Source organism: Sceloporus undulatus, chromosome 8 (assembly GCF_019175285.1).
Source record: "Sceloporus undulatus isolate JIND9_A2432 ecotype Alabama chromosome 8, SceUnd_v1.1, whole genome shotgun sequence".
NCBI lineage: Eukaryota > Metazoa > Chordata > Lepidosauria > Squamata > Phrynosomatidae > Sceloporus > Sceloporus undulatus.
In genome coordinates this window covers 3,624,955-3,644,188 of record NC_056529.1, presented here as the reverse complement: position 1 = coordinate 3,644,188, position 19,234 = coordinate 3,624,955, and the positions used below count along the sequence as shown (strand labels likewise).

At 42.0% G+C, this 19,234-nt stretch overlaps 1 protein-coding gene across 1 annotated transcript in view; it reads right to left on the bottom strand.

Moving 5' to 3' along the window:
- Window positions 1-1,915: 1,915 nt before the first annotated feature.
- AMFR (autocrine motility factor receptor) overlaps window positions 1,916-19,234 on the bottom strand; it is an 18,762-nt gene continuing 1,443 nt past the window's right edge. The window contains exons 2-14 of the mRNA XM_042438015.1: window positions 13,462-13,554; window positions 12,542-12,706; window positions 11,811-11,963; window positions 11,590-11,630; window positions 11,085-11,217; window positions 10,814-10,947; window positions 10,103-10,213; window positions 7,742-7,932; window positions 7,561-7,664; window positions 6,733-6,867; window positions 5,863-5,946; window positions 4,764-4,948; window positions 1,916-3,567 (exon numbers count right to left, since the gene is read on the bottom strand). Coding sequence (XP_042293949.1) covers window positions 3,423-3,567; window positions 4,764-4,948; window positions 5,863-5,946; window positions 6,733-6,867; window positions 7,561-7,664; window positions 7,742-7,932; window positions 10,103-10,213; window positions 10,814-10,947; window positions 11,085-11,217; window positions 11,590-11,630; window positions 11,811-11,963; window positions 12,542-12,706; window positions 13,462-13,554 — 1,674 coding nt within the window. The 3' untranslated portion in view covers window positions 1,916-3,422. The remainder of the gene's footprint in view (window positions 3,568-4,763; window positions 4,949-5,862; window positions 5,947-6,732; window positions 6,868-7,560; window positions 7,665-7,741; window positions 7,933-10,102; window positions 10,214-10,813; window positions 10,948-11,084; window positions 11,218-11,589; window positions 11,631-11,810; window positions 11,964-12,541; window positions 12,707-13,461; window positions 13,555-19,234) is intronic.

Sequence of the window (19,234 nt, the reverse complement as noted above, 5' to 3'; positions counted from 1 at the left end):
GACATTGCAGTCAAGCAGGTAAAGAAATATTGTTTTAATAAAACCCAGCTTTTAAAGGTGTCCTAATTACAACGCCAGAGAAAATCAGTGTCCCTTATTTAAAATAGGAAATCAAGGTTTGCTATTTGGAGTTTATACTTTCCCCCCAGTATTTTCAAACTGTGGATGCGTGGATTTAAAAATCCAGTATATAAGGAGGGCTGACTGAACATCCATTGACCCATGGATAAGTCAACTCAGTTTTTTGGGGGTCAATCTTTTGAGTAAATGTCCTAGCCTTATACATAAGTATATATTCCTCATCATTCCTATAAACCGAGCTGGATGTACAAACTGGGCAGCTTGCGCCTACTTGTGCGAAGAGGACACGAAATGGTCTGCTTTCACATAGGCTTGCTTCGGCAAAAAGGCGCACAGTGAATGCAGTGAAGATGCAACCAGAAGGAAAAAGGGATGCAGATGATGACGCGAAGGAGCTCCACCCAAAGGCCCCGCTTCAGTTCGTATCATTCGATTTCCCGAGGAAGCAATGCTGAGCAACAGTGCCAACCCCTGACGTTTCACTGTTATTTTTTTCGCCATTCCGACTGCTGCAGTGGCTCACTCCAGTAAATGAAGCATTAGGCTGCCTTCTAGTGACCAGCTGGAATAAGAGCATCAGAGGGAAAGGAGGAGGAAAACAGAGACATCTCCATTCTCACAATCTCAGAGATGGGAGTGCCACACGAGAGTCAGCAACGTGATGCGGCAGCTAGGAAAGCCAATGTGATCCCAGGCTGCATAAAAATGAACACAGCGTCCCAATCAAGGGAAGTCATAGTACAATTGTCCCTCCACATTCACTAGGGTTAGGAGCACAAGACCCCTGTGAATATGGGAAAAACACAAACAACAAAAACACCATGTTTTTACCAGAGGACACCTCTAGGTCTTCCAGGGCTACTTTGTGGTCAACGTCCAACAAACACTGACCATAGAACTGCGCTGGAGGAGCTACAAAGGCCTAGTAGAGTAATCTCTCTAGGAATCTCTAGGTCTTTCGGTGAGACTTTTAGTTCAAGTTGACCATGGAGTTGCACTGGGGGACCTAGATATTCCTAGAGAGAACATATTAATCAAATCCGTGAACAATCAAAGCCGCAAATGTGGAGGCATGAGTGATTTAAAGGTGTCTCCAGCTGCTTGGCCTTCTTAATCTGCTTTTAACTTAGCAAATTGTTTAGTATGTTTTAATGTATTTGCATAATATTTTATTGTTAATTGCTCTAGTCTGCTCTTATTGATTTCACTTGTACGCTGCCCTAGATCTCATGCTATGGGGTACATATACATTTCAGTGAGAACCAGCATGGTGTAGTGGTTTGAATGACTCTATAGAGACCAAGGTTTGAATCCCCGCTTGGTGATGGAAACTGAATGGTCAGACTCTCTTGGCCTGCGAGGAAGGCAAAGGCAACAAATCTTGCCAAGAAATCCTTGTGATGATATGGTTGCCTTAGGGTTGCCATAAGTTGGAAACGGTTTGTAGGCACTCAACAACAGAATATTTAAACAAACAAACTTACCTTCCCTCTCTATGGAGCTACATTTGTTCACCACGACGCAAGTGATCATTCACACATTCATGTACATCCCAGAAGTGTTCGTTTTCAAAGTAGCTTGAGAAACAATTTTTAGACTCGAGCCTAAATCTTACTGTCCTAAATCCTATTAATCCCAACCAAAGCATGGCCCACTGACATGGTCCACCCTTAATTCGTTTTGTACATTTCGGGGCCAATCTGTCCATGTCATTTTGAATTCTGAGCCTGTCCTCTGGCATTTTACTAGCTGCCCTCTCTCTCGCCAATTTGGCGACTGGGTAACACTGAAGCGAAGATGCGTTCAAGTTTGTAGGAAAGAAGTTTTTGAAAGGTTTCCAACACTGATCAAGAATTTTATTTTATTTTTTAAACAATATAAACAAAGAGCTGTGCTCTGAGCAAAATAATCACAAAAGAAAAGAGTCTTCTTCTTCTTCAAAGTTTACTATCAGCGTTGCAAGGCAAGGCTTCCCAAAAGGGGATTTCTCGAAATAAGTTATATCTCCGCTTAAACACACAATTCGTAGTTTTCTCATAGTCACCTTCAAAATGCTAAAAACCTGCAGTAAAAAGACGATTTCTCATTGTGGTTGTGTGTGTGTGTTTTTGTTAAATACTGGGCACTTCCTGAAGAACAATGATACTCCTCAAACACTTAAAAATGCTTGGGCTGCCATCATAAAACTCATTTACACATCCTAAGACCAGAGGTCTTCGACACATCTACACCAGAGTTTTACAATACTGCAAAAAAAATACTTTGACCACAACTAGCCTAATGTCTAATAGCCTTCAATTCTATCAGCTCTCTCTGTCGGAGTTGCCTAATGGGCCTATATGGGTTATTGCAAAATGCAAGATTAAAAAAATATACTTTTGCATGCTACTTTCTCTCTCTGTCTCTCCAGTTAAGAAATAATTCCTCCTTAGAGCCCTCTCTGTAGCTTGCCTTTGAGATTAAACCCCAATACTCTTGTTTTGCATCGCTTCACCTGCTTACAGAAATGCTGAATTAGTAAGCCTAACATAGCTGGGCTTGCACCCCTTATTCCTATTTTTCTCCTCTCAGCCATACTGACCATTTGCTGGCAATGAAACTCACAGAGAAAAAACCACTTTCCTGGAAGAAAGAGACCAGGAATGCCCAAACTGTCCATATTGGGAGGAAGGTGGCCAAGAGCAACACACACTTTGCTCAGTGAGCACTGCTTTAACACTTCAGCTTAACATCTTTCGCTCACTCTAAAATAAAAAAAGTCTCCTCCTGCTGGCATGTTATGTTCAGAAAAAACACCCTGCAAAAACATACACAACCTTAAAAATAAAGCATCCTTCTTGAAATGCGCAACGGCTTGGCAGTGATGTTTGCTTGTTCAGCAGCATCCTTTCAGCAAGGCAACCCTACTTTTCTCATTGGTTCTGTCCCCTCTTAAAAAGAGCTTACATGGGATATACTGACAAGCTCACTGCCGAAAAGCAGCCAAGGGACAGACACAGCATTCCTCATCCACAGTCCCCTATAATTCACATTAAGCAGCAGACCCGTGCCCAGGTCTCCAGGCGTTTTCGTTTGCAGAAGGGGAAGTGTGTGTGTGCATCAGTGTGTGTACGTGTGTTTGTATCATGTGGAGGGGAAAAAAATACCCAGGAAAGGTTAATTTGTCAGCTGTCCAAACACTTATTAGATATCACATGCTTTATACAGTGAAGCAGCAGCCAGCTCACTTGTCCTGGACACAGCTTGCCGAGCTCCAAAGATGCACTCCTCGTTGGGAGGGAGAGCACAAGATGGCATCAATGTGGCTCACGTGTGAAAGGAACAGGAGGAGACGGGAAGCGTTAAGATGGCTGCTGTTTCTGAAGCCTTCGCTCGGCTGCCGCCGCCAACATCCTGCGGCGCAAGGTGACAGCGTCGGACGCCCCTCCTTCGGCCTGCAGGGAGAAGTCGGAGGCTGTGTCGTCCGAGGTTTTGTTGAGGTAACGCCTGGAAGGAAGAGCGGAAACGGTGAGGTTAATCCTGGCTGTGAAAAGGGTGTCCTGCTTTGTATCCCACCCTTTCGCTTGACAAGAATTAAAACACATTAGAATCCTGCACCCAACAGAAAACCCTGCACCAGATTTTTCAGTACAGATTGTATTTGAGGATATTGGTGTCTTTGATAGTTGCAACCTGTACTGTTTTTCAACCATCAGTGAACAGTAGTTTACTGCACAGAGTCATGTGAACAGCTCCAAGATGACTTTCCTTTAAGAACGCCTCCTTCAATGCTCTCCTGAGCCATTCCATATGAAACAATGTGTACCTATAACCCAAGTACCCATATCATGAGTTAGAAAAAGTGTGTGCATGTAAAAAATGGTGTCCTTTCCTTTAAAAAAAGTAAAAATAATACCATAGATGTCAATAATAATAATAATAATAATAATAATAATAATAATAATAATAATAATAAATTTATTTATAGCTCGCCTCTCCCAAAGGATTGAGGCGGGTTACAGTCACAAAATACATACTATTTATATGTATAAAAAGAAGAGCTACAATGTGTATTGATGTAATCCACTATAACTGAAGTGATACACATACACAATGTGTGTGTGTGTGTGTATCTTGTGTATTCATAACTGAGTGCAAAGCATCTCATAAGAAGAAGCCCCTAATTCAAGGAAAGTTTGATAAAAGCAGCTGCACTGGTCTGCTATTTCTGCGCTACCAGCTGTCCTCACTCTCTGCTACTCATAGGAATCAGACGCTCCTTCTGTTATGTACTACACAACATGCACCCACAGATGTCTACTACCTCTGGATCATCTAGTTATCCTTCCTCTTTAAAGATTCACAGCAAAGATTTTATGTTCTTGACCGCAAGAGGCAGACAAAGTAGAGTTTGATCCTCATCTTGATGTTCCGGGTATCAGAAGGCAGACATATGCAAGGTGTCTCAGGGCAGAAAACACAAACTTCCCACCTCCCTCACACTACAAAAATAGGCTCCACAGTTGGAACACAACATAAAAGCCCACTGAGAACTGATTTTTGTAGAAGAACCTTTTAAAAAAGAAGATACTTTGTGAAACAGCGCTTGTTGTTTACTCTTGGTTTGATACAGTGACAATTACAGGAACACACTAGATGGGAAAACATCAAGTACGCACACATGCGCGCATGAGTAGACACACCTGCGAGCTTGTTGCAGCAGATCTTCCTTCCTCTGCACTAGCATCCGCTGCCTTTCATCAGCTGACTTGGAGAAACGGCTCCCTCTCACTTCAAAATCTTCTGTCTCGACCAACTCTGCTTCCATCTCATTGAACTCTGCCATCTCTTCCAGCCGCGAGCTGAGCTCCAGCGGTACTCTCTCAGACTACCGTCCGGAAGGAAAGAAATGGGGAAAGAATTAGTGATGGTTTCCATTATTTAAATCAGCATCTTCAGAAGAACTGGAATGGGCAGTCCAAACTTAGTTGAACAAACCTTGGTGAAATGACACTGTGTGCACATATTCACCACCATAAATGCAAAAGGCTCTATCTTGTCCCCTAAAATATACGTCAAGGCATTTTTATAAAACATTGGTGGTGCTGGATCTTCATGAGATCCCAAGATCACATGCCGATCTTTTGTTGCCATCACTGCCTTTTCCTGAACTGGAAGCAGAAGCCAAGAAAACCTTTTGACAGGTCTGCCGTAAGGCAAAGTCTATTCAAAGGCATAGAAAACGCATTAGCCATAACCATAAAAAGAAAGACATGAAGAAAGGAACAAGAGTAAACAACACTTCCAAATCTTCTTAGCCTCGATGAGGAAGTATCTCAACATATAGGTGCAAATCTTTTTGCGTTTCAGTACTCTTTTGTCAGAATGTTGTGCAAAGTCTGTGTACATTTCTGGCGGCAGTGTGATTCATTTGTGCAAAAATACTTATTTTTAATCTCACACTTTTTGCATTAAAGCCATATGTTTTGCAAAAAAACAACAACCCATTGTGTCTTTCACTGTACAGAGTTGGACAAACACATTTTTATAAAAACAGTCCAGAAAAGCCAAAAAGCTATGGAAAAATGCAAAGCTCTGATGCCACAACAAATTACAATTCCCAGAGTTCCACAGTGGCAGTTAAAGTGTCAAGTCGGATCATTTCTGCAATACAGATGCAGTCTAGTTGAACCTGATAACTGAATTCAGAGCTTCATGTTTCACACAGCTCTACTGATGTTTGTGCTCTTTTCATATCTGGTTCCTCTCTGCAGTAAAATACTCCTTCTTTTGCCAAGTTACCTGAGTAACCTCCTCTGTATCTTCCTGATCAGCGCTGTGCCTTTCTAAGGGGCTGTTCAAAGCTGGCCTGATGCTATCGGAACGCTGCAAGCAGGGAAAGAAAATTGAATTAATTGATGCGAAATGAAAAAGAAAGCTGGGGGGGGATTTAAACAGGCTGCTGCTGAATCCTGCATTGAGGGCCACAAACCTTGTACTAGAAGGTTGCTTTGAGAACCTGGAAGGTTCTTTCCAAGCCTGACCTTGCAACATCTTGTTATCATTTTGCATGATCTTGTGGGGAAAGTGGCAAGCCCAGTTTGAAAGGTAGCAATGGTACATGACAATTAAGCATGGCTTGTTCCAGTTCAGGTTCTGTTTTGAAATATATCAGTTTCACAATCTACTGTTTGTGACGGATAGTGTTTCAAATTCTCAGTGACTCAGATACTGCACTCATGTGCGGCTCATGGACTTCCAGAAGACCAGATGTTGGGGCCCATTATGCCTTTGGTCTGATTCAGCAGAGTTCATTTCATGCTCTTTTTAAAATAAACTCCTTTTTGAAACCCTAACAAAACTATACGTATCAGTCCAGAAAACCCTCTTATTTTCAAAAGAATATCCTGGACAAAGCAATGCAATAACTAGGCTCTGTACTTCTTTATGCTGATAAAAGAAATCATAGGTTTTCTTAAAAGCAGTAGCTTTTATTCAATTTTCTCATCACTGAAATGTGAGGAAAGAGTAACCTATTTTTTCAGGCTATCTGGCAAAACATGGTTTGAGAAATACTCTGGATATTATAAAAGCACTACAGAAAACTGATAATTAATGTAATACTCTGTGGAAACTATGAGACTTAAACTCAACCACAATGCATTGACTAACCTGCGTTGGGAAAGGCACCTGGATACGCCCCTCCAAAATGTTGTCTGTTGTTATTTCTACAGAACGTGTCAGCTGTAGATCTTGCAGAATGAGATGGTAAGGGACCTGGGGGAACATCTCCTGAATCTGATGGGCCTACAAAAAGCAAGATTTATGGTGTTACCATTGGGCAAAGCAATCACAGCACACAGCACACACCTCAATCCATTGAAAAATGTAAGCAATTCAACCTAAGATCCAAATATTTCACTGACAGGGCACTAAAACATCCACATTGGCAGTCTCTTTCTAAAGACAGTCATTCATGAGCTTGGATCACAGGTCCCATAGAGGCAGGCCAAAATAAATCTGCTTTGGGTCACTTTGGAGGTATGCTGTTTAAATGATGCATGAGTCCTAAGAGTCTGGAAACCATGCCAAAGCCATGCTCCAGTCCTAAGAACTGGAGTGTGGCTTTGGTGCGGCTTTAGACATTTAAAGAACCTCATAGGGGACATCAGAAATTGGGTGGATGGGGTCCACAGGAAACCATAGTTTAACAACAGTACACTGTTTTGTTTCTTAATGAACCATGTTTTTAAAGGATTTGTTTAAATTGGCTTTCATTTCTTTTGGATAATTTAATTGAATTTTAATAACCTTTTTTATGTTGACTACCTTTGCCTCTTCCTTTTCTTGCCTTCGCTCCCACACACCTCTGAGTCTTATATTCCATCTTTCTTGGTGGAAGTTCCTTTTTAGTTTGTGTCCATTATTTTCCAAAGTTCCAATGTTTCATAAAAGAATATTAAAAACCATAGCAGAGCGCCAAGTATCAGTCACACTTACCATAGCATTAAGCTGAGAGTTGCTTGCCTGAGCAATACCAAGGATACTGGTGGTGTGCATCACCTCCACCGAAAAGCTGGGCAGCCAGCTGGCAATTCGGGACCCTGGGTAAAAGAAAGGAATCCTGCTGTTGTCAAAACATTCAAGCCAAATCAATACATACAAAAAGAAATAAACCAACCATCAAAGTGGAAGAAGTGATTGTGCTGGTTCAGGTGAGGTCTGCCTTCAGCAACGGCCACAGGAGCCAAGTTTTCATCCATGTTCTCCCTTTGGTGATCCTCCCTAGCCCGATGGGCATCGGTGATGTTCAGAGACATTCTGCAGGTAGGGCATGAAGTGTCTTGTTCAAGCCAGGAGCGCAAGCATGAGCTAACAAAAACAAGGGGGGGGGGGGATAGTAATTTAGCTTTTCAAGTCAGTTACAAGAAAGTCCACCTTCACTCAAGTATAAGATGCAACATTACATCACCATTTAAGAAATGACTTGCCAAAGATTTTGGCACCCATCCATGCAGCCATCATCTGTATAGACCTGTCGGAAGAGATTGGTCTTTGTGGAAGAAAGGGCTCCTTTGTACAAGTTAGAACCAGACCATTTAGAAGAGTGAGAATGGTGTGGTCTACAGGCCACTCGTGGCCCACTAAGCCATTCTTCCAGACACAAAAGGCCCACTCTGGAGCGCACCAAGGTCCTCCCATTAAAAACGTTCAGAAAACTGTAATTCCTTATCCAAAAGCTTCCAGGGGGTGAAATTCTTGGCCTAAGAATGGCATTCTTCTGTGTCTCATTTTTGTCCCCCAGCCTCTCAAAACAAAACTGGAAATGTGGCCTTCTGGTGTCATGGGGAAATGGAGCAAATGTGAAACCTGTGACTGCCCACTTCTGATTTAAAAGTCCCAAAACAACATTATGAATTTTGCTCTAAAACAAAGCTATAGCCAACAAATTTTGGTACGAAACTGATGGTAACTTGACCGGCTCCAGAATGTCACATTGCTGCCTTCCACACCATCTCAAATTTACAAGCTCTTTACAGTCCCATACTAAGCACACTGAAGTTAAGAGTGAGCAGAGAACATGGGGCATTCTGCTTGTCCATCATGTAGAGTCCTTTTTAGCAAGAGGAGACTATTCTAGTTATTGCTGCAGCAACCTGATAAATTAGTCTAGGATCTAACCGAGTGAATCAGCTCCATGGACAAGGATAGTTTTCATCCTGGATAGTCCCCTAACACTGCTACTACCATGCCACTCTGGATGGCTCTCAGGGGACATTGTGACTTAAGACAACCAATAATCACACTTGACTCATGGTGTTACAGAACAATAATCATCTGACCTCAAGGGAAAGCAATGATACCTTCTTAGGTATGTGGAAAAGCAGCTCTGAAGAGGCCTGCCCTACCTTCTCAGGAGAATACAGAAATGTCTGCTAACAGAGACCAATTATCTTATTACAGGCTTCTTGAAACACTGACAAATATTTATGGTGCAGCCTAGAGCATATGATAATAAAACAGTTCCCTGTTTTCATGTTAATCTCCTCCAATTTGATACTGAGACAGCAGGAGGAGGAGGGACAGCTACCTGAAGTTACAGGAGAGATTCTCACTGAACATTAGAAGGAAATACTTGGCAATAGGAATGGTTCAGCAAAGAAGTCAGTTGTCTTGAGAGGTGGTGGGATATCTTTCTCTGGACTCCAAAAAAAGGCTGGACAGCTATCTGCTGGCAATGCTTTAACTGGAGATCCTGCATTGACCAGTAGGTTGGGTCTGATGCTCCATGAGGCCCCTTCCAACTCTGATCCTATGACTCTAAATCCCACCTCTGATGTTGAGGAAAGACTGGTACAAATGCTTGCCAAGGATTTGGGATCTCTTCTTCCTTTGGAGAAAGCACCATGAAAAGCTAGGCTGCACTATGAACTAACAATTAACTATTAGCTCAACAACTTGACTGCAACTAATTTTGTGGAATTTGGCCTGATGGATTTTGTTAGAAGACCAGGTTCCTGAGTTTTGCATCTGCACAGGTTGGAGCCAGTGCTAGACAGACAAGCAATTACTGTTCAAGGCAAACCAGTATATTGTTGAGAGAGATTTTAAAAGTACAAGGAAAAAGGAAGAACCGAATGCATAGTGAAGCTGAAATCCCGTTGCTCTATGCCAGCAAAATTGTATGGACACAGGCAATAGTGGCACACTGGCAGTAGGAGAAAAGCGGCCTCACAGCCACATGGCTTTGAGAAAAGGCAGACAAAACTGTCTCTGTTGTCTTTGGGAGAACGTGGTGCTGGTTCTGAGCAGTCTCTTTCTCCAATCCCTGGCTTCCAAGTGGGGCCTCAAAACCAGGGTGTTCTGGGAAGGCAGCCTTGGAAAACTGCCTGAGCAACCTTGCATAAAGTGCAATATGCTAACTAAACACATTGTTATGCTTCCATGGTGCAAAAGGACTTTGGCCTGAAGGTCAGCTGTTAACAGCAAACAGTTAGAGCACCCAGCCTATTCCACCCCACACGGCTCCCCAGGTGCGTACTTATGGAAGAGATGTCCACAAGGGAGTTTACGTGCAGCCTGCATGGAATCCCAGCAAATGGCACAGTCGTCATTGTTGGCTGCCAGCTCCTCAGGACTTGCCACTGCAAATCTGTGATTAAAAAAACAACAACAGCAAAACATATCATTACAATAGGTAATGCATGTTTGTAAGACATCTATATGGAAATGAAAACATCACCTTGCATTAAAACGTCGTCTGAACTAAACAAAAAAGCTCCAAAGACAGATTTCAACATGAAACAGCTGGACAGGAATTCACTGAGAGGTTCTATCTCCTGTATTTTTGTTTGGGACATGTGTTGGGACTGTATGTTCATCAATGCAAAGAAGTGTGTCGCCACATAACTACTAGTAGTTTAAAAACTGTTACGATAATGATCAATGCACAGTTTGCACTTCAGTTTACTCTTAACACAGTGATTATCATCTCCCATGCACACACCCACATGCCTATGTGCTCACCCATACAGGGGTGACATAAATAACTTACCAATTGAGGTATTACCTCGTGCTCCTAAAGATAGGCTATAGCCTACAAAGGTTTGTTGCAAATACAACGTGCAAGTCATTAAGGTAACACAAGACTACTACTTTTGCTGCAAGAGACTAACCCACAACTCACTTGTCCAGGGAACCAAAAATAGCTTGTGGCCCTTCTGTTTCTACAGAATTACAGCAAATTGCTCACCTTGCTTCCATGTTTCCAACCACACGGAGATAGTTCTTATGGCGGCGAAGTCTACGCTGAACCTCATGGAATAGGTAACGCAGCTGCATGAAGATCACCAGGCTGGCCATTGACAACCAGATGTTGCCAAACAGCTGGGGGGAAATAGTAGTTAAAGCAGTAGTTAAAACAGGGGGAGCAGTGTACAAGTGTAACAACAAAATTGTTTTCCCCTCTTCTGTTAAGGTCAGGTCTATATTTTATCGACCCTACATGGACAAACAATACATACCAGCATATGAATGTGATGCATCAGGTCCAGGGACAGAAGCGTTAACTCCATGATGAAATCAGTGTAATAAACATACGTCCCCTTGCTTTCCCAGGTGCCTTCATGGTTGAGATCCCAGAGATGAATGACATAACTAGGTGACAGAAAGAAAAAATCCTGTATGATCTAAGTACGGTTTTGTAAGTCGTACAAGTCACAAGTAACAAAAAGACTCCTTTCTAAAAGATTTTGTTATACATCTGTTCACCTAATATGTCTGAAGGGTACTGGGTTGGGGAAGACCAATTTAAGCCAATGTTTCACAATAATGCCCCTAAATATTTACTTTTAATCCACTTAAGTATTGTTCTTTCTCTTATCACAGCCTATGTCTTAGTGGATTCTAAGTGGGTCCCAGATCCAACCCACTCACTTGCAAGTTCAAAACTGAGAAGAAGAAGAAAAAGTCAGCAACTGAATCCAAAATCAAGGACAGTCCCGTGTCTAAACCCAGGCCCTTACTTACCGCAAAATCACATGCACTGTTCTTACTGTGACAAGGAGGGACTGTGGGCACAAGAAAACGGGAAAGAACAAATTAAACATCATATATTTCAGAGGAAGGAACTGACAAAACCCACCACTCTGAGTATTCCTTGCCTAACCCTCATGAAATTCATGAGGTTGCCAGAAGGCAAAAGGTGACTTGAAGGTGCACACAAACACACATTTAACTGGAAATCTCACCTCTGCTGCCATGAAGGATAATGTGTGCATTCCATGGGTATAGCCGATAACGCCACACACAACGCCTAGTCCGCAGCAGGAAAGCAGCATAGCTACTAGCAAGGTTAGGACTTTGATGTGGCTGTTCATTGGTGTGGTGGGAGAAAAAGAGAGCTGCAACATACCAATAAAAGAGTTAGAAAATGCACAGTGCTCATTTTGACTTCCAAAGCTCAACTTTGACATTGCAAAGAGCACACCTTCACAGTCTATCTTCATGTTTGATCTGTTTTAGCACATGAGATCACTGTACTTGCAAGATTCTTAAGCTTGCTTCGATTCTTGCATTGATCAAAAATTTAGATTTCCCAGCTGAGTGAATACATATATTACACCAGAACATGGACTTGATTTATTCAGAATGAATTCATTCCCCTTAATTCTGTAAAATTGTAAACACTGGTGCTAAAAGTCATTACTTAATCATTATTTCTGACATCGATGCTGTTAACAGTTAAAGTCAGGATTAATATTACATGGTATTTCAGTTCATTAGGAAGAGAAAGGCATTTTTTGCCATCTCAATTCTTTTATAGAAACTTATTACAGGCATGTTAATGGAATGAATTAATGTAACAATATTCACTCCAGTAAACTGATGTTTGTGAATTTATTTTAATATACAAGCTGTAGCATTCAGGTTAATATGTTAAATTTTGCATTCCGCTCCCAGCTCCAACTAAGAAACTTACGTATTCAAACCTGTCCTTGCAAAGCTGAACCATGAGATGTAAAAATACAAGGCCAGAAAACCAGAGGCACCACATGACCACTTCTTCGACCGTCTGGACATTTAGGACTCCGAAAATAAAGATGAACTTGTAAAAGATGAAGTTCCAAAATTTATCCTTGAGATGCTGAAAAAGATTTTTACATGTAACTTTTTTTAGAAATGTCATATTGAACATTCTGCTTTACACCGAACACCTTATAAATAGCTGCTGCATAACAAATAAGTATCATAATTAAGTCCTAGCCAATCTAGAATCCTACTCTAATATAATTGCATCACAGAATACAAAAATTAGTTTAAAGCTGTGTTAAGAGTTTAGGCATTTTTAGGCATTTATTAGTTCTTCTATTCTGGTCTTTAGGTGAATGTTTAGGAATGGACACGTTGCTTAACAAGGCATGTCAAATATAAAAATATTGCCATGAAGTGCCATTAACTCACATATGTAGTTGTACACAAGTAACAGATGCTGATTTTATAAGCACACCAGATGCTAAACTTGGCAGGCATGCATCATTTATTTATTCAATAATCAGATTTTTGGCTACTCTCAAGATATTTGGGTCTGTCAGAGAGCTCTGGTCCCACAATAAACTATAATTCCTAGGCTTTCCTAGCACAGAGCCAGGGGAATTGAAGTACAGTAGTCTCAAACTGGATTATTTCTGCAGTGTGTTTTGGACCAAAGCGGTGGCTCCTGCAGCAGTGTTGATCTATAAGCCACTGGCTAACAATCTCACAGACTTTCCAGGAAGGAAAACGCAATTGTAGCCAATAGATGTAAAACAGGGTCCTGGTCACTTAGATATTTGGTGGGAAAACTGCCAGATCCCTACATTAATTCAAAGTCAATCAGTCAGATCCATAGGCTTTTCTTACCTGTCTTTCACTGACACGGAGGGATCCAAATACGATTCCTTGTATTAGTTTCGCAATCAGCATCAGAATACAGCACGCAGTATTCACCAACACCTAGAAGAAAAAGAAAATACGTTTAGATGTTTAGCCTGTCCTATGTTGGGTCTCGGGATGAACAAAAAAGACCTTGCCTGCAAAGTCAGGAAGCTTCGAATCAAGGCTGCATCCGCACAGCAGAAATAATCCGGTTCTTAATCAGCAGAGATAATTCCGGTTATCCAGAATATCCCCAAACCATCATGATCACTGTATGGATAATTCAGATCCTACTAAGTGATCCACAACACACATTATCAATGGCTGCCTTCCATGCGGAAATCGCACCCATCTTCTTATGTATTCTAATTTCACCCCATTCTTTCTGCAAGGAGTTCAATGTGGGATACATGGCTTCCCCCATTATTACAGCCAGAAAAGACAGAACTTGCTATCTTGAAGATGTTTTGTTGAAGACATCCAGGAAGCAAAGCTCAAGGCATTTTCGTCCGGTGTCTCCCTGGCTTATTATCACAAGTCCCCCATAACTTGGAATGTACACTGAATTCAGAAAAACCCATTATATCTGCATACATATCCATCATGCTGAACAAAATCATGCTGCCATTATCTAATCAGTAGTTCCCAGACAATTTGCAACCTCTTCCACCCTCTTTTAGCATCTACCTGTAGGTTGTAATTGTTCACCTGGAGGTCACACTTCCTCATCCACCCATTAGTTAACATTATTTAACAAGCGACTGAAGGAACTACTATGATCAGCCTGCCAACAGCCTTGCTGTTGTTGTGTGCCTTCGAGCCACTTTCGGCTTATGGAGACCCTACAGGAACCCTATCATGGGATTTTCTTGGCAAGATTGGTTCAGAGGAGGTTTGCCATTGCCTTCCCAGAGGCTGAGAGAGTGTGACTTGTGCAAGAAAACCATCCATCCATTAAGAACCATTAAGAAACATTAAGAAGAACCATCCATTAAGAAGCCAAGCCCTTCCTCCAGTCCATCTGCCTTGGTCCAGGCCTCGGAGGTGGAGAAGATCTGCTGGACCTGATCCCATTCCCCACCACCACTCCCCTCTCCTTTTGTGTCGTGTCTTTTTAGATTGTAAACCTGAGGGCAGGGAACCGTCTGACTAAAAGGTTGTATGTACAGCGCTGTGTAAATTTACAGCGCTTTATAAATAAAGGTTAATAATAATAATAATAATAATAATAATAATAATAATAATAATGTCAACCGATGAGTTTCATGTCTGAGCCGGGAATTGAACCCTGGTCTCTAGAGTCATAGCCCTGCACACAAACCACTACACACTGCCTCCCATCCTACGAAGCTACTTACAGTGTTAAATGATGTCACAAAATCACAACAAAAGGAAGGCAGAAATGAAAACTTTAAACCCATTCAAATCAGCATCAGTCCTAATAATAATAATAATAATAATAATAATAACAACAACAACAACAACAACAATAATACTTGAAGAAAATAACAGGTGCTGTAACCTATATTTCAGAGGAAAGTAATGGTAAAACCACCGGTCTATTCCATGCCTAAGAAAACCCTGTGCAATTTATGGGGCTGCCATTAAGTCGACAGGTGACTTGAAGGCACAGACTTCACCATTTTTATTGTGCAACTCTCAGCCCTGCTCAAGATATAAATGTGGATTACTATGACTATTTCTTCCTTCCTCCTTTGCCAGAGGATTCACATTCTGAATGTATTTTACCAAGAGGCATCAATAGTGCCCCAGTGACCTTTTGCTAACTGCCAGCCTTTCTGAGTTGCATAAGACCACCGGCCAGACAAGGTAAAAATGTGGGTAAGCCAGTCTGCCTTTATCTGTTTAAATGGAAATGAATGGTGCTCAAAGCCGTGGGCTGAACAGAACCGGAGGCTCAGGTTGGTAAACCAGACAGCAAAGCGAGACCAAAGTGCAAAATCCTTCCAAAATGACATGCTCTGAGATGAAGAGTCTCATTCTGAAGACAAAGGGAGAGATTTCTTGGAATGATGGAAACCTTCACAATACAATACAATAAAAAAATACTATATATACGCAACCTCACACATAAATCGAGGGCAGGTTTTGGGGCCAGAATTATGGATTTTGATATGAGCCATGGATAAGTCAAGGGTAAAATTTAGGGGTGTGTAATAAAGGATCTAAAGGATGAAGCAAAGGAAAACAATGCCGAAGACCTTACCAAATTTCAGCAGACATAACTATTTCTGCTCACACTAAAGGAAGGATGGATGAGGGAAGAGAGGGAGGTCAGTGTTTCCAGGGCGGATTAACACTACTGCCTTTCACCAGAGGATGGTTCCCTTTTTATAAGAGTTTAAGTACAGTACTTACATTGATTCATGGATAAGTCGACTCAGGTTTTGGGGTCAATTTCTTTTTATTATTTCTAAATTCCTAAACTTATACATGAGTACATACAGTTCTCAGCAATTGCCTATGCACTCCATCCAGCTAAACGTCTGTAAATCTAATTTTACCTCTTTATTCACAGCATGACAATTAAGCAAACATCCAAGGTGTTTGGAAGCAGCAGTGTACAATAGCAAAGGCATATGTCTAAGCTTGGGGTGTAGTAAAATGATTTCTACTGGAAAGGCAATAGTAGTGGGGTGTGTTTTGAATTCTACAACGCTACAGTTTTTCCAGTTTGAAGCCTAGAAGTGATAAGGGGAAAGCAGCAGAGAAAGAAAAGGCCGTCCATATCTCCAATCCACCTGCAACTTGACTGCTTCAAATCACTTACGTTACATTGGCAGTTTGCCCCTTAGTCCCCATGACAATGTCTAAAGAAAAACCATGCTCAAGATAAGATCCTCCACAAAGGTCCAAAATCCATCTTCACTCCAGTCCCAAAGCCCTAGAGATACTGGGACCCCTTTGCCAAAGATTTCCTTACTGTGTTGTCTGCAATGTGACTTCCTATCCACCTGGAGATGGCACAGAGTATAGCAGCGATGGCCAACCTATGGCACACGTGCCAGAGGTGGCACTCAGAGCCCTCTCTGTGGACACATGTGCCATCGTAGTTTGTTACTAGAAAGCCAGAGGGACATGGCACTTTGCAATAAATAAGTGGGTTTTGGGTTGCAGTTTGGGCACTCGGCCTCTAAAAGGTTCACCATCACTGGAGTATAGGATGGACGGTTGGTTACATAAGAGAAAGCAGCACTGTTGATGGCAGTTACAACTTATTTAAAAAACAGGAAACATGAATGCATCATATTTTTAAACTCTCAACATTGCTATTACTGGGGAAGCTCAATTCAGACACACACAACGAGAACTATTTATATACCACTGACACCTCGCTTTTGCTATTTTCAGAGCCTTTATAACCATATGATCTCCGAAGCTCACGGTTATAAAAGCATTGGATTATTACAGCAAGATGGTGAGTCTGAGAACACTGCTGCAATCCAGCGTCCAGAACGGCAAAAAATGACATTTAAATAACGTGAAACAATTCACTTTAAGAAAAATAGGACAGAATTGACTCTATAAAATCCTGTGGCTCCACAAGATGAGGGTAGATTCCTGGGCCCTGTCATTTTGTGAGACATTTAACCTTCTTGTTGTGTGACTTCAAGTCACTTTTGACTTATGGGGACCCTAATGTACACCTACAATGGGGTTTTCTTTGTTCAGAGGGGGTTTGCTACTGCCATCCTCTGCGGCTGAGAGAGTATGACTTGCCCAGGGTCCCCCAGTGGGTTTTCATGGCTGAGCTGGGATTCAGCTCCTACCTGAGAGTAAAGTCCATTAAACTTAATGGTGCTTCACAGCACATGCACACAAGAGAGTTTAGATGCACAGAACCAAGCAACAACTGGTTTACTTTGTGCAAGTGTTAACAGGCACCAGCCAACTTTATCCAGTCTGGTGTAGTAGTTGGGACTAGGACTCAACCAGGCTTCAAATTGCCACTCCACCTTGGAAATTTACTGGGTGACTTTAGGCAAGCCATACTCTCTTGGCTCAAAGGAAAACCCCTGCTGAACCAACCTTGCCAAGAAAACCCAGGGATAGTTTCTTCTGCGGGGTTTTCGGACTATGTGGCCATGTCCTGGAAGAGTTAATTCCTGACATTTCACCAGCATCATAGTCCGAAAACCCCACAGAAAACTATGGATCCCGGCCGTGAAAGCCTATGTTTTTGTTTAAATGTTAAAAGGATATGAAAATTATAGTCTGCCCTCCTTATCGGCCGATTTGCCATTTGTGGATTTAACCATCTATGGATGGCAAGCCCCCATTTTACTTAATGGTGGCGCCGGCACATGCATGTGGCCATGCTGCCATTAATTTCAATGGGACTTGAAGTTGCGTATATTTTGGTACCCACAGTGGGGTCCGGAACGGATCCCCCATAGATACGGAGGTCCGACTATATGTATTTATTACTGTTAAATGACAGGTTGAATAAACGTTAAGGAAAACAAAGGGGAAAAAAGATGCCCATTGGGTGATCCTGTGCAAGTCACACACTCTCAGCCTCAGGGGAAGGCAATGGCGCACCTCCTCTGATAAATAAAGCAGTCCAATTACTGTATATACACAGTTATAAAGTCCACCTTATAGGGCAGGATTTGGAGCCAAAATGATCGATTTTGATATGACCCATGGATAAGTCGAGGGTAAAACTTAGGGACATCTAACAAAGGATGTAAAGGGCGAAGCCAAGGAACACAATGGCAAAAAACTGACCAAATCCCAGCAGGCATAACTGCTTATGCTCTTACTAAAGGCTGGAAGGATGAGGAATAGATGGGGTTCAGTGATTCTGGGGGAGAGGAGACACTCTTGCCTTTCACCAGGGGATGAAATGAGAATTAAAACACAGCACTTATATTGACCCATGGATAACTCTCAACTCAGTTTTTTTGGGTCCATTTTTTAATCTATATCTCTAGACTTATACATGAGTATGTACAGTATACACACTGCGTGGAGCAACTCTTTCTGCATGTTAGCCTCCGGGTGTAACCCAGCCACTAAGGTCTAGGTAAACCTTGTGTAAACCCAAGGCCCTTGGGACAAACAGGAGATACAGCTCAAGCATAATCCTAGCCTTTAGTAATAGGACACTCCTCAAGTTGCGTAGTTATTAATGCCAACCAACCCCAAGGCAATAACCTCACTCAACTAGTTGTTGTTGTTGTTGTTCCACTAGGCATGAAAACAAAATCCTCAGTGGTACAAACAAGCTGTTTCTATCACACCAATGACACCTCTATCTTGCGTTCCCCCCAAAACCTTGTATTCATTTTCTTTACCACGTTTCTCTTTTGATTGATGGCCAAAGTGTATAAAGCAAAGCTTTGAAACATACATTATAGAATTAATGTACAATGGACTGTCTATCTTCGCTGGGTTAGGAGCCCAAGACCCCCATGGAAGTGAAAAACCTTAGAGAGCACCTCTCTAGGAATCTCTAGGTCCTCCAGCACAACTCTATGGTCAACATCTGCCAGAACAAATGCCTAGACAAGCCTTATCTCAACCAGTTCCTAGGACGGTCCTCCAGCACAACTCTATGGTCAACATCTGCCAAAACAAATGCCTAGACAAGCCTTATCTCAACCAGTTCCTAGGACGGTCCTCCAGCACAACTCTATGGTCAACATCTGCCAGAACAAATGCCTAGACAAGCCTTATCTCAACCAGTTCCTAGGACGGTCCTCCAGCACAACTCTATGGTCAACATCTGCCA